The sequence below is a fragment of the Phacochoerus africanus genome, chromosome 11 (genome assembly GCF_016906955.1).
Source record: "Phacochoerus africanus isolate WHEZ1 chromosome 11, ROS_Pafr_v1, whole genome shotgun sequence".
Lineage (NCBI taxonomy): Eukaryota > Metazoa > Chordata > Mammalia > Artiodactyla > Suidae > Phacochoerus > Phacochoerus africanus.
Window position 1 is genome coordinate 119,918,743 of NC_062554.1, and position 15,941 is coordinate 119,934,683.

At 36.4% G+C, this 15,941-nt stretch overlaps 1 protein-coding gene across 5 annotated transcripts in view; it reads left to right on the forward strand.

The window, feature by feature from the left end:
- The window catches only part of RALGPS2 (Ral GEF with PH domain and SH3 binding motif 2), a 175,631-nt gene that overhangs the window by 75,163 nt on the left and 84,527 nt on the right, over window positions 1–15,941 (forward strand). For all 5 annotated transcript variants that reach the window (XM_047753072.1, XM_047753068.1, XM_047753070.1 and 2 more), the window contains exons 5-7: window positions 3,384–3,467; window positions 11,016–11,105; window positions 14,747–14,839. In XM_047753072.1, the coding sequence (XP_047609028.1) occupies window positions 3,384–3,467; window positions 11,016–11,105; window positions 14,747–14,839 (267 nt within the window). The remainder of the gene's footprint in view (window positions 1–3,383; window positions 3,468–11,015; window positions 11,106–14,746; window positions 14,840–15,941) is intronic.

Genomic DNA, 15,941 nt, shown 5'->3' on the forward strand with positions numbered 1-15,941 from the left:
TATTCAGGTGGTGGGTTTATAGGTGATTGACGGCTCTTCACCCCCCATTTTCTCTCTTTTAACACATACTTAACAACCATAATTCCTCTTACAGTTGGGGAAATTAAAGTATAATATTTAGAAAGGGAATTAAATATACCTAGTTTTGAAGAGGACTCTTGTGAAACCGACACTCAGTAGTGGTAGTATAAATGAGCATTTCAGAAGGGCGGTTTGATGGGTATGAAAGCCTTGAAAAGGCTCCTCCTCTTTAACCTAGGGATTTCACCTCCAGGACTCTGTTTTTAGGAAATGGTCAGAAATGTCAGAAAAGGTGCAAGGATGTTCATTATTTAGTGATAAATTTGGAAATTAAGTTAAAAACAAATTCAGAGCGGATGGATTGAATCCTAGGAATCTTGTCCTAAAGTATGGCATCTTTATATAGTTGTATAAATTGCTGTGATTTTTTTAGAAAGAATAAACATATTTTCTAGCAGTTTGATGTTTTTAATATAGTTATCATATGTCATTTTTATGTTAATATCATATTTACCCCTAAATATTTTCTGTCTATACAGGGAGATAATACAAAATGAGCATATATCTAGGCTAAGTACCAAGTACTAATTTTTTTTTTTAACTGTAGAATTGCTTCTGTCGTTTTATTTTTTTCCTTCAGTAATTTCGAATTTGGAAGTTGCAATTTAATTTTAGGTTTAAAAAAAGGAACTCATATCTTCAGCGCATTTGCTGTTTATCTACTGTGTTAAAGTGATAATTGTCATCTCTTTCTTCAGTATTCCCATTTCAGTTGCTCAAGCCAGAAACCTAGGCACTTTCATACTTCTGGGTACTTTATTCTCTGAGACCCTAGGACTTTCGTGTCTGAAATGTCATGGTATACTTTCATACTTAATTGATATTTTTGTTGGGTATTGAATTCTAGGATTTCAAAGGCATCGTTTTCGTTGTCTTTTAACATCTAGGGTTGCTATTGAGATATCTGACCCTAATCCCTTTTTTGGTATATGTAATCTGTTTTCGTTTTGTTTTTGAACTGATTTTATGATTTTTCTCTGGTGTGCTACCATTTTTTCGATGGTAGGTCTTGATTTTGAGTCTTTTTTGGTTGGTTGTTTTTTAATCTACTATAATGGGCTTTAGACAGGTCTTTTCTTGTTCTTTAAGTTCTGGAGGCATTTTCTTGAATTAGCTTTTTTTTTTTTTCCTGATAAGTTACTTTCCTTTACTTACTCTGTATTCTCTTAAAATTCAGAAGTTAACTATTATGGACTCTTCCAGTTAATAGCATTTTGCTCCTAATTTTAGCTTATAGTTTAAAGGATTTTATCACCTTCCTCTCACAACTCTTTTATTACTTTTTTTTTTTTTCTTTTTAGGGCACATGGAGGTTCCCAAGCTAGGGGTCAAATCAGAGTTACAGCTGCCAGCCTATGCCACAACCACAGCAACACAAGATCCGAGCTGCATCTGTGACCTACACCATAGCTCACGGCAACGCCAGATCCTTAACCCACCGGGGAGGCCAGGGATCAAACCTGCAACCTCATGGTTCCTAGTTGGATTCGTTTCCGCTGCGCCACCATGGGAACTCCTATTACATTTTTGTTTGCAGAATTTCTGTTTTGTTCTCTGAATATTTCTTATTTATATCCTCCTGTTTTTGCCGCTTAATGGAAGCGCTGCCTATCCTTATCTATCCAAGAGTAATAATTATATGGTTTTGTTTTTTTCTATTTTCTTTTGTTCTCTTCCCTAACTCAATTTCCTCGGAGTTCTTTGTCTTTTTTTCCTGAGGATTCTGTCACTTTGTCGTGGTGTTTGTTGTATTACAGCAGAGTTCTTAACCCATTTGGAAACTTGAACTCCTTTGACAAACAGAAGTTTGTGAAATTGAACCCTTCTTTAAAATCAAATCAGTTCTATTAAAACATACATACTGGAGTTCCCATTGGCTCATTGAACCCAACTAGTATCCATGAGGATATGGGTTAGATCCCTGGCCTTGCTCAGTGGGTTAAGGATCCCTCATTGCCGTGAGCTGTAGTGTAGGTTGCAGAAGTGGCTGGGATCCCCAGTTGCTGTGGCTGTGGTGTAGGCTGGCAGCTGTAGCTTCGATTAGACCCCTAGCCTGGGAACTTCCATCTGCTGTGGATGGGGCCCTAAAAAGACCCCCCCAAAAAAGTATAGTATAAGATGTACTAACCATTAAATGGGTGAGTTATTTTATAGCAAAGCATGGTAAGATGTGTACATATCATCATAATGTTAGTCAGATTTTAGCCAGACCAGTTTTAGAGTTGCATTGTAGACTTGGTAACCACTAAAAAAGCAAAATAAATAAATAAAACAAAATACACTTAACCAAAGTATTTTTAAAAACCATTCTATGGCAAAATATGTGCCTTTTTATTAACATAATAAGACCTAGAAGTGATGATGAGTATAAATGCTGTTTTTGAGATATCTGTACCAACTGTGATGTGATATGAAAATGTCTGATTTCTGTTGGCAGCAAAGTCAAATATATGGCCACATGTTGTATAAAATGTAGCCTGCATGTAAGAGTAACAGGAATGTCATTTCATTTAGAAGTTAGTGTAAAACCAAACTTTAGGTGTTTTTTTCCGTTTGAGTTCATGAGCCTTTTGCAAAATTCTATTGACGGACCCTGTGGAATATCAAGAACCCCTTTATTAGAGGTTTCTTCAGACACCTGGGGTCATTGGCTGTCCTCCCAGAGTGAAGTCATTGGAAGCTCTAACTGGGGCTTGGCAGCTAGCAGACTTCCCTAAAGGTTGTGGGATGCTCAGCGTTCATTATTTATAGATCTTTCCTCTTGAGATTCGAATGTCTTCAGAGTAGAATCCATCAATCTGCATATGGAGTTTAATTATCTCTGTTCTTTGTGTGTGTGTGTGTGTGTGTGTGTGTGTTTGCCTTTTCTAGGGCCACTCCCACGGCACATGGAGGTTCCCAGGCTAGGGGTCCAATTGGAGCTGCAGCCGCCGGCCTATACCAGAGCCACAGCAACACAGGATCCGAGCCACGTCTGCAACCTACACCACAGCTCACGGCAACGCCGGATCTTTAACCCACTGAGCGAGGCCAGGGATCGAATCTGCAACCTCATGGTTCCTAGTCAGATTCATTAACCGCTGCACTACAACGGGAACTCCAATTATCTCTGTTCTTATAGACAAGTAATTTTGCCCTCTCATATTGTAAGGAAATTTGCTTTTATGGTTTAACTGAATGGTTGTGCTGTTAGATTTGTTGTGAAAGGACACCACTCTCTTTAGTACTTTGAAACCCTTAATATAACAAGAAAACTGGACTATTTCATGAATTTATATTCAATTTTCAACTTAATTTTTCAGGAACTTTCCAGTTGTGGGTGGAATAAAAAAGAAAAATACAGTTCTGCACCAAATGCAGTTGCCTTCACAAGAAGATTCAATCATGTGAGTTGCTTATAAAATTTTGGAATTTAGTTTCTGAAATTCAGTTCCTCAATGTATAATTTTCTCATTAAATTTTTGTATAAATTCTAGAACATTTTCAACCTTTAAAGTGTCTCTTCAAATATTGTCTGTCTTCATGATCTCTATTTTTCCCCTTCTGTCTTCCCTATTCGAAATTTACTGGATCTTAACATTCTTTCCTACTTGTATCTTAACCTTTCATATTTTGAATATATCCCTTTGTGCTTCATTCTGCATAATTTCCTCACATCTCTATATTACACTAACTTTCTTCAGATGTCTTATCTGTTTCAAATCTGTATTCTTTTATTACTATTATTTTTTAATTTTTAAGTCATTTTCAGTATTTTATAAAATTTCTGTGTTATTATCCAGAGCCCTTGGAGTACTGATTCTCTGTTATTTCTGCTGATCCTTTCTCAAAGTGATTTTGTCTCCTTGTGCACTTTTTTTTGTTTTGTTTTTTTTTGTTTTTTTTTGTTGTTGTTGTTGTTGCTATTTCTTGGGCCGCTCCCGCGGCATATGGAGGTTCCCAGGCTAGGGGTCTGATCGGAGCTGCAGCCACCGGCCTACACCAGAGCCACAGCAACGCAGGATCCGAGCCGCGTCTGCAACCTACACCACAGCTCACAGCAACGCCGGATCGTTAACCCACTGAACAAGGCCAGGGACCGAACCCGAAACCTCATGGTTCCTAGTAGGATTCGTTAACCACTGCGCCACGATGGGAACTCCTCCTTGTGCATTTTATGATTTTGGACTGAGAGTGAATGTTTGTTTAAGCTTTATTTTGGGAATTTTGCTGGTGACTAGATTGAAGATCCGTGCCTTCTGAGAGGCATTTTGTTTGCTTTTGCTGGTCCCAAGGCCTCACACAGGACTCGGACTATTTTTACATTATGTGTATTGTTGGGGGAACATCCGTACTTCTCTGTAATGGAAGTTTAAACCCCAAATCCAATTAAAGACAAGTTACAAATTGTTACAAAAAACTTAATTTTCTCCTTATTCTGTATTATCTCCCTTTGTCAGTAGGCGAATTGTTTTAGTCTACCTTTTTTCCAGAATTGTAACCCCTGGAAGATGCCTTAGTTAGAAACAGATGGGAGAGGGTAGAGGTGTGAGGCCAGGTATCATGACTTTGAAGGGGTATAAAATCCCAAGGCCCCGTGCTCCAAGGGGAAGTCTTCCGAGAGCAGCTGTTTAAAAACCTTTCTTTTTTTTGGCCTTTATTTCCCTTTTTGTTTTGGTCTGTAGTGAGATATTTTCTTTTCCTTTCAAGTTAGTCATGTGCTTTTTATAAAAAAGCTTATCTTTTTTTTTTTTTTGTCTTTTTGCCTTTTCTAGGGCTGCTCCCGTGGCATATGGAGGTTCCCAGGCTAGGGGTCGAATTGGAGCTGTAGCCACCAGCCTACGCCAGAGCCACAGCAACACGGGATCCAAGCCGAGTCTGCGACCTCCACCACAGCTCACGGCAACGCGGGATCGTTAACCCACTGAGCAAGGGCAGGGATCGAACCTGCAACCTCATGGTTCCTAGTCGGATTCGTTAACCACTGCACCATGACGGGAACTCCAGAAAAGCTTATCTTTAACCCAGGGGTTTATAACAAATAGTTTCTCAAGTTAATTGGTTCATTTTACTCCCCCAAATTGAAGTGAATTGAAGATTCTTAAAACTTAGATTCAGCCATTCTTAAGAGGTATAGAGCAAACATGGCTTATATTCAATTCCATATTTAAGCTATATAGAGGTCATTTTTAAAATACTTCTGAGGTAGTCAGAATTTATAATCACAGGAAGTTTTTTTCTTGCCATATAAAAACATTTTGTTACAGTACCCACAAATTTGACTTTAGATTTTTAAGCACTCATATTATTCTTAAGAAAGCCAAGAGGTTGTTAGAGTCAAATATATTACAATGAGCCAAAAGCTTTTATCCTTAATGAAGATTACAGTTGATCGTATAAGTTCCATTACTTAGTTATTACATTATTCTGTTATTTTCTCCTAAGAGGGTGATAAGAGATTCGTAGTTGCAAATTACACAGGAAGTTGGAGTCTTTTAGAGAAAATGTATATGCATTTTTATTTTTAAAATGAGTTTCTTAGAGATAACATAGAGGTGAGTCATTTTTTTTTTGGTCTACTCTGATAATCTCTGCTCTTTGAATTAGAAAAGATGCAAAGATGGTTCAGAGAGTTTCTAGATATCCTTAACCTCCCCTAAATGTTAATATCTTACAAAAATATAGTATAGTTGCCAGACCCTGTCATAATTTTAGTAACCATTGTATATTGGTTATTTCTCTGATAACTTGTTAATGCCTTCTGGCCAGTGGCTTCCTGACTTTTTATTGGGTAAAGTGTTATCTACATATTTTTCAAATGTTATCTTTAGAGAATTGGAAAATTGACTAATAATTGAAAATGAATGTTTTTAGGAATGATAATGATGTTATGCTTATTAAAAATACTTTTTTGAAAATATTTATAATGCAATTATATATTGTCTGATTTGCTTTACGGTTTTAATGGGGCATTTGAAAGTAGGGTGAGGGTGGGGGCGAGAAAGCTTGGCTACAACTTGGTCGTTGAAGCTGGTTGGTGTATAATGGGAACTTTATTATTATCTGTTTAGTTCAGCATACATTTGAAGTTTTCTATGGTAAAAAGTTAAACTGTCTTTAAAACTTAACATACATTTGGCTGCAAGTGTTAAGATTTTCATAACTCCTCTCTAAGATTATAGAACCCTGAATAAAGCAACTACAGTTAAAAATATCCTATGAAAAAATATTTTCTAGGATTTGCTTTTTAGTGGAATATTTGATACAACTCTAAGAATGTGTTAAATGTTTACTGGAATCATATGAAGTTGCCAGTGTTTGGCTGTTTTTAGCCTACAAAAATGGCAAGTTCATATAGTTAATATGTATTAGAAAGTGTTCTAAAAAACAACTGTGAATTTACCACCTAAACTAAGAAATGGAATTTTACCAAAATTGAGGAAGCATTTTACATGTTCTTCATTCTTTCCTCACTTAAGGGGTAACCATTATATGAAAATCTGGGGGGGGGGTTCTTTTCTTCTGTTTTAAAATTGATTTAAAAACTTTAACTCCTCTCATGTAGATTTAACAGAAATATTTTTACACCTGAACAGGATGTGGCATAAATTTGCTTGTTTTTCATCTTTGTAAACTATATCCTCAGACCACGGGTATTCTTCTGTGGTTGGCTTTTTTCACTTGCATGTGTGTCTCTGCTTGAATCCATGGTGATGTATGTGTAGCTCTGATTCGTTGATTTTCAGTGCTGTCTTCCAGCATTTCACTGCCTGAATGTATCAGAAAGAATGTATCATTCTTTTGAAGGTGGAAATAGGATGTATTTACTAAGTTTCAATTTGATGTATTTTAATTTGATGTATTTTCAAATTAGAAAATATGATGTATTTTCTAATTTTGGGCTCTTGTGAAGAATGTTGCTGTGACTGTTCTGAGTCTTTTTGATACTTAGGTGCAGGAGTTTCTCTGGCCACTGCTTTCAAACCTTTGTGACTGTGACCCACAGTAAGATGAAGTACTTTACATGGCAATTCACTCCCAACACACCTGAAAGTAAAGTTCTCAGAAACAATATATACTTGTATTAGATGATACCTACTCTGATGTTTTTCTGCTAAAAAAAAAAAAGCAGTTGAAAAACACTGCTGCTTAGACTTACTAAAATGATATCATAAAATGGGTGATAAACACTGTGATCTATTTGAAAAATATATGTCTAGATGTGAAATGTGTGTCATAGAGAGTAGATCCAGGTTTAGCTACACAGGACTGTCTAATTTTTTTTTGAAATGGTTGTTCCAGTTTTCATTGAGCTTTTTCATTACTGTATATCCTTATCGAACACTTGATATCATTAAACTTTGCACTCTGATTGGTATGAAATGACTTCAGCTTTCGTTTTCATGCAATTAAATGTTTGTTACACTCCAGCCATGTCCTGAGCATTGGTGTCAATGTTTGGGACATATTAGTAAACAAGAAAAACAGATCGCTCTCTTCATGGACCTTTTCATTTTAGTCCGTGATAATCTTAAATTCGCAGATATTTCATTTTTGGAAGTTCTGTCATTTTCAGATCTCCCTTGTCATTTTTCTGCTATTCTCTTTTTTCTTTTCTATTTTATTATATTTCATTTTATATCATTTTATTTTGGCCACGCCTGAGGCATGCAAAAGTTCCTGGGCCAGGGATTGAACCCAAGTCATGGCATTGACAAGGCTGAATCATTAACTGCCAGGCCACCAGGAAACTTCTATTTCTTACTCATTTAAAACTACTTAACTGTAACATAAAACAGGGATGTAAAACAAATATCTATGGTTTAACGAAAGTTTTACCAACCACCCTAGAAACCCCTTCTTGTATATTTCTTTAATAGACTTTGGTTTCTTACAGTGGGAAATGGGCCTGGATGCTAGAAATGTTCATTGCTATTAAGCTGACTCTAATTTCTAGGCCTTTTCAGCAGATCCAGCCAGTATCTCTCTCCTTTTCTCTTTTCCCCGCGCACACACGCACACACACACACACACGTGCACATGCACAACTGTCTAAAGATAAGAAATCTCTGATATTTCTAATTCAAATTCAGGACCAGAGTTTTACTTTAACTCTTCCGTATTACATCTGCATGCCCTTTCTTCCACACCCAGAATCTGGGTTTTTAAGGAGTACGGGGCATGATACTGTATCCTCTAAGTGACTTCTTCTCAGAGTAACAGAACCACTATCAGTAATATTAGTGTAAACAGGTAAATACATGTTTGGCAGATGTTCTCTTTTTTATAGCTGTAGTATATGCTGTCTGAGCATAGAGGGGTCTTATAATGTACTCTCCTTTTAACTGGCATTGCTCTATTTCTGTGACTAAATTACATTTATTGTTCACTACCATCCTTATGTTGATGTTGCTCTACTCATTTGGTTGCCCAAAGAGCTCATTGTAGTAATAATTCTTTTTTCTTTTCTTTTCTTTTTTTTTTTTTAGGGCTGTACCTGCAGCATATGAAAGTTCCCAAGCTAGGAGTCGAATTGGAGCTTTAGCTGCCGCCTACACTGCAGCCATGCCAAATCCAAGACGCATCGCCAACCTGTAGCACAGCTCATGGTAATGCCAGATCCTTAACCACAGAGCAAGGCCAGGGATCGAACCTGCATCCTCATGGATACTGGTCGGGTTTGTAACCTGCTGAGCCACAACAGGAACTCCTAGAACAATAATTCTTGAGTGTTTACATGTTGACAATTTGCCTGTCCTCTATATAAAATTCTTTTCTTGAATTTGATAGTACTACATCTTTTACTGTTGAAAACTGATGGTAATTAAATTTTCATTTGCTTAAAAATTACTTCTTTTTGTCTCAGTGGCCACAAGAATTTTTTTAAGTCTAGTAACTTCATTAGACTTAATGAAATTAAGTGTTGGTCGTATCTCAGTGTTGGTTATTCTGGAGCAGTATCTCAAGTGTGTTTGGCGTTAACTGGGGACTGGGGAGCACCTACACTTTACAACATGGTGGTCTTAGGGCAGTTGGACTTCTTACATGGTAGCTTTGGCATCCCAGAGAGAATGTTCCAGCAGTCAAGGCAGGGTTACATGTTCTTTTATGACCTTGTGCTGGAAGTCAGAATCAATTTTTTTTTTTTTTTTGGTCTTTTCTAAGGCTGCTCCCACGGCATATGGAGGTTCCCAGGCTAGAGGTCTAATTGGAGCTGTAGCCGCTGGCCTACACCATGGCCGCAGCAACACAAGCTCCGAGCCGCATCTGCAACCTACACCACAGCTCACGGCAACGCCGGATCCTTAACCCACCGAGCGAGGCCAGGGATCGAACCTGCAGCCTCATGGATCCTAGTCAGATTCATTAACCACTGAGCCACGGTGGGAACTCCAGCATAAATTTTGTTAATTTTCTCTTCCTTGAAGCAGTGATGAGCCTGTCTACTTTCATTGAGAGGTGATGTACATCACAGTCTTCAGTGTGAGAAGGGACAAAGAATTTGTGGCCATGTGTTCAAATCACCATAGTATGTGTCTTAAAATTCAACATTGGGAGTTCCCATCGTGGCTCAGCAGTAACTAACCTGGCTAATATCCATGAGGATGCAGGTTCGATCCCGGGCCTTGCTCAGTGAGCTAAGGATCTGGTGTTGCCTTGAGCTGTGATACAGGTCACAGACGTGGCTTGGGTCTGGTATTTCTGTGGATGTGATGTAGGCCAGCAGCTGTAGCTCCAATTTGACCCCTAGCCTGGGAACTTTCATATGTCACACGTGTGGCCCTTAAAAAAAAGGAGAAAAAAAATTGACATTAAAGTTAAATAAGTCACTGATCATGCAGTTTATATTGAATTCATAATTGATATTTGGTAAGGTTGTTAAAATATCTAAAACATAACTAGATCTGTTTTAGAACATTTTAAAAGTAAACTTTATTAGAATCAGAGATAATTATTGCCATTAGTAGCTCAAATATGGTTAACAAATAATGAAATGGCTTCGTTAAAATACATATGTTTTACATTTACATATATACTTAAAACATACACATTTTGACTATTTATAGATGAAAGTTTCAAGGTGCAAAAATCAGAACTATTTCTCACTAAAAAAGGTGATGAAATAGGAAGCAGTGGCTTTATCTTTGGTACTAAAATTTCTAACTAATTCTGTTTTCCATTTTCTAAGTTTGAGCCAACTGATAGTTCCTTGATTTTGCTTCCATAGCTCATGAATTAAAATAATACCTACATATTATGTTATATCATACGAGAAGCACACTATTTTCACCAGAGTAAAGCATTTTTGTAAGGTTATAGAGCTAGTTTGCCTTCTGGTAGTTTCTAATGTTTTTTTAAAAAGAAATCTTAAAATATTTTTAAGTCATTACATACTTTAAAAATACAATCTTAATGTAATTTTAGAATGACTTAGATATATTTTTCTTTTTGATGTTTTATTCATACCAGGAAAACCTTATTTAAGATTCTTTACACTTACAGTTCTGTTCATTGTAAATAATCGCAGTGTGGGATAACACAGCCACAGAAAAATATGCTATAAGTAGCATCATGTTTCACAATGTCTGATCATAGAGCCTAGCAAATTCTGCCAGTGTGTTTCAAAATAGAGCAAACAACACTTGTATAGTGTTCATGTTGCATCACCCTGGTTTTATTGCATCCTCTTTTCCTTCAAAATTTGTATTAACTTTTATAAATTAAAAACTGTAGTGGTGTTTGTGTGTGTGTGTACACACATACATACATATACACATGTCTATGTATATACGAAGTGTGTGGAACATTTGAAGATTGGTTATGTCCTGGTGGTACATCGGGGAAAGGATTGTTTTTAAAGAGCTATCAGTAGTCCCAAGTGGCTCTTATCATTAATTTGATCCTAGTAAGTAAATAATCTTACCATTCAGCCATTTTTTAATTTTCATTTGCAGGTAAGCTTTTGGGTTGTTAGAGAGATTCTTCATGCTCAAACATTGAAAATTAGAGCAGAAGTTTTGAGCCACTATATTAAAACTGCTAAGGTAAGACAAACTTGTGTTTTTGTTTTTTTTTTTTTTTTGAGTTCAACCATTCAACAATGCTTGTGAGTAAATATTTGCCTGTGCCCCTATGTTTATTATTGATGCTGGAAAATAAGGCCTGTTGATTAATATCAATCAGTTTTAAAGCTGGTTGCCTGTTTCCCTTGATTTTTCCTTTATTCCTCCTGTCTTCCTCCCCTTTTATACCTTCCTCCCTCTCTCAGAGAAGCTGAATTTCATAATATTTGACTGGGCAGAGGTCAGATTATGATGGGGTTTAGTATTTATGAAACATTGATTTATTTTGCAGGTGAATGAGAAAGCTTTACAGGATTAAGTAGGAGAATACATAGCAGTCACTTTCCTTTGAAGTAGATCACTCTGCCAACCATACAGAGAATGATAAGACTTTATTTTTAAAAGAATAGTATAAATGAGGATATTAATCAAATGTATTTATTGAGTAGCATAGATAATAGTTGCAGCAAGAGAAATAGAACCTGGATTTCAAGGACAGTCAGAATTTGGAGTGGAGGATGGACTAGGAATCCACAAGAGGATACCAAGATTTTATTAAAATTTGTAACAACTCCAAGTTTACGTTGAGTTTACTAAAAAACAGTATATTTGTAGCTACATTCTTCATTATTCTTGTAACAGATTTATAACTTATCTCACTTGTAAATGAAGATGGAACAAATAAGCATACCACTTTACAGTTGTAAATTATTGTAGTTATTGTAAAATTGTACTTATTGTAAGTCATAACCCTTTCATATCTTCCTCAAGCACCTGGAAGCAATTGTAGTCTAACATTCTATGGCACTAGGTGGCAGAGTTACCCTTCTAAAAATTTGGTATTTTGCAGAAGTGTCATCAAATTTTTTAAAACATCCTTTCTGGTAGGTTAGATAAGTATTGGGTTTTAGCTAATAGTAATTCATGACTTTTCTATTAGATTCTGAATTTGCGTTATGTTTTCCGGTATTTTTTGGTGTTTTTAATGTACTACTTCTATGTGCTTCTTAAAACCACAGAATTTTGCCCATCAAACCTACCATTATTGTCATCAAATAATCATTTATTCCAGCTCAGACTATTATTAGACTTTTGAGTTATTTTTGGTAGCGTTTGCTTTCACTCCAAGCCCTAAATTGATAATTTCTTTTGTCTCATTACTATATTTTAAAACCCTCCTGTGTGAATCTGCCTTCTGTATTCACTTTGTTATAAAACTGGCAGGTCTTTCTCTTCTTTTAGTAGATATTTCAGTTCTGTAAAGACAGGAAAAAAAAAAAAAAGAAAACAAACCTTACACACACAAGCTTATGTATATAGTGTGTAAAAAGATGTAAGAAATTATCTCATGTGAATGCCTGGGGAGTGGCAGACAGTTGTGAAATCTGTACGGCAGGCAGAAAGCCTGCCAAATCAGGCAGCAGTTGCCAGATTTTTGCTGTTATAAACACCACTGTGTAAAGCATTCTTTTATGAGTCTCTTGGTGCTCAATTGAGGGTTAAAGCCCTAGAAATGTATAGAGAAAAGACAAATTACCTTCAAAGAAATAACAATTAAACCAGTAGTTTGCATTGAATCTGATGAGAATGAACTTTTTTGTGTTGGCTGTTGAGGTTCTCTCCTGAAATGTCTGTTCAAGGTCTTTGAACAGTTTTCTATCATAGTATCGGTCTTTGATTTTTATAGAAGTTTTAAAAATATAATTCCAGATGCTCAAGTTCTCTGCTATATTCTTTGCCTACATTTTCCTGTTTGTGACTTGTCTTGCATAACTCTTTCAATATTAAAACACTTCAAACTCTTATTTGATACTTTGATATATTATCTTTTGACATAGATGCTCTTACTTTAATAATAATCAAATGCATTAATCTTTAACTTTTATTGTCTTAAGGATATCTCATTTAAAAAATCTTACTCTGACTTCTGAGAATATCAAAGATTTTCTCTTATTTTTAAAAAGTTTTATAGTTTTGATTTTGGTATTTAATTTGTCTGAGATTTTAGATTAATGTGTATGAATTATGGATTCCGGTTCATATTTTTCCATATGAATAATCATTCTGGCACCATTTTTTTAAATCTTTGTTAAAGCTCTCTTTATTTTGCCTGGAAGCATCTTCATGTTACCCTTGTTCTTGAAAAATGCTACTCCAGACTTAGTTGCTTTTTTATTTACTTGGGATTCCTTGAACTTCCTAGTCCTAGAAATTAGTGTCTCTGAGTAATTTGGGAAAATAAGCTGTCATTATCCCTAATATAGTTTCTACCTCGTTATTTTTCGTCATGTTCTTCTGCAGGTTATTAGCCTTTTTTCCTCTGTCTTTCTTATCTCTTTAATCTTTATTCACATTTAAAAAAAAAAAACTCTTTGGCTTTTCTTTTGCTTTCTGAATAATGTCTTCATTTTTAACCTTTATTTTATGTGAGTCCAATACCTGATATTCTTCTCTATTTGTGAATTCTTGTTTCCTTGTGTTTTTCCTTGTCCTTTTTTTTTTTTTTTTTTTAACTTGCACTCATATTTCTTGAAATTTTATGGGGGGTTCTCTGAGTCCTGAGTTTTTTGGGGTTTTTGGGGTTTTTTTTTTCTGCTTTTTAGGGCTGCATCCATGGCATATGGAGGTTCCCAGGCTACGGGTCGAATCGGAGCTACAGCTGCTGGCCTACACCACAGCTCACAGCAACACTGGATCCTTAACCCACCAAGCAAGGCCAGGGATGGAACCCGCAACCTAATGGTTTCTAGTCGGATTTGTTTCTGCTGTGCCACATTGGGAACTGCCGAGTCCTGAGTTAAGGTAGCATTTGTTAGGGTTCTTCAGTGGAACAGAACTCCTTAGCTTTCCTTAGCTCATATTCAAAACAGGCGTTTTTGCCTTGGAGTCTCCTGATCATGAGGACAGTTTTAAATGATAAGACCATCAAGATGTAAACATCTGATAATTCAAAGAAATCTAGGCATTTAGCAATAATTTGAAAGAAATAACCTGACAAAAATGTCAAGTTGATGTCTTGGTAAGTTGATAGAACCTAGCATTAGATGGGCGTTTTCTTCATGGAGGCTGCAAAATGCAGGGTCTAGTATTGGGAAGCAGGTGGATATCCAGCGTGAACAAGGAACAGGATCTGGGGATTGAGGCAGGAGCAAGCAGGAAACTGAGGCGGGCTGTGGAAAGCCGCTTTGAACCCTAGCCCTAGAATAATGGGGGTCTGGTATAGGACCCCAGATCAGGATCCTGGGCCTGACCCTTTCTTTGAACTTGGATCATAAGGCGCAGGCTGAGTAATACGAGGAAAGAAACTGCTTGCTAGAAACAGGGATGCTTGATCATACCAGATATCCTTGATACTGAGCCATAACTTTGGTTTTCTTAACATGTTACACGACTAGAGGTAAATGTGTTCTCAGAGCTCGGGGGCAGTGCCGAGTTAGAATGTGGAAGTTCTGTTGTGGACCAGAGTCAGCTTACTGTAAACACAGTGGATACCCCACATCTCAACAATGAGAGTAATAAGTACTAGAACAGCACCAGTTGCCTAGGCTGTACTTGCTAAAGTTGTGTTGTATTCATGGTATTCATTTTTCATCTTTCTTCCTCCTTTTTCTTAAATCTTCCAGAAACTGTATGAGCTGAATAACCTTCATGCACTTATGGCAGTGGTTTCTGGCCTCCAGAGTGCCCCAATTTTCAGGTTGACAAAAACATGGGCGGTGAGTAAACTCTCTTAGTTAATGAAAGTTAGACTTCCTGTTGAAAGTAAAGATGTATTGGTTCCTTTTGTAGTTCTTGATAAGGTTAATGCTGTAATAGAGAAGGATTTTTAAATTACTTTATTCTTTGAAACCTGCTTTTTAAAAAAAAAAAAAAAAACTTTTTAGGGCCACACCCGTGGCATATGAAAGTTCCCAGGTTAGGGAACTATGTATCACAGCTATAGCTGCACAGCCACAGCAACACAGGATCCGAGCTGCGACTGTGACCTACACCCCAGCTCATGGCAGCACCGGATCCTTAACCTACTGAGCAAGGCCAGAAATCAAACCTGCATCCTCATGGATCCTAGGTTCGTAACCTGCTGAGCCACAACAGGAACTCCTAAACCTACTCTTTTTTTTTCCTGTCCTTAAATAAGTATTTCAGTAGTCTTGTCAGGTATTTGGGGGGTAAATTACAATTTGGTGCTTGGTTTCTGCTCTAGGAAATCATTTTCGTAGAACTTCTATAAACAGATTTGACAACAGAGCATTTCATGTTTACTTATATATAGGAAAGTATAAATGCAAAAGAAAATCATATTTAATCATGTTAAGATTATGCTTTTGGAAAGTCTTAGAAAGATATAAATTGGAAGCTTCAAAAAAGATTTACTGATTTAGATTTCCATTAATTTTCAGTCAGTAAGCTCTCAGGTTTTTTTCTTAGGAATAATGGAAAATCTGATAGTTAATATGGAAGTGCACATTGTGGGCTTATGTTAGTCATATTCGTTTGTATTACTTTAACAAGGTCAGGGTGTGAATTTTGACTTCTGCAAATTTGTGTATTTTTTATTTGAGTAACATGAGATACTGGCCTCAAGCTTTCTAGGTATTTTTCATTCAGATTTTTATGTAACTGGGATTTTAGACTCAATTAAATCTGTTTATATTTAATACTGTTCTTTAATGTTAGAGAGGAACAGTCTTGTTTATTACATTTTGTACAAAGAGTGAGTGTGTTCTTACTGTCCTGTAAGAAAGACTGGACTGACTTTAAAAAACACTTTTTTTTTTACTTACCGAAATATAATTTTGTTTTTAATTAGCCTGGTGT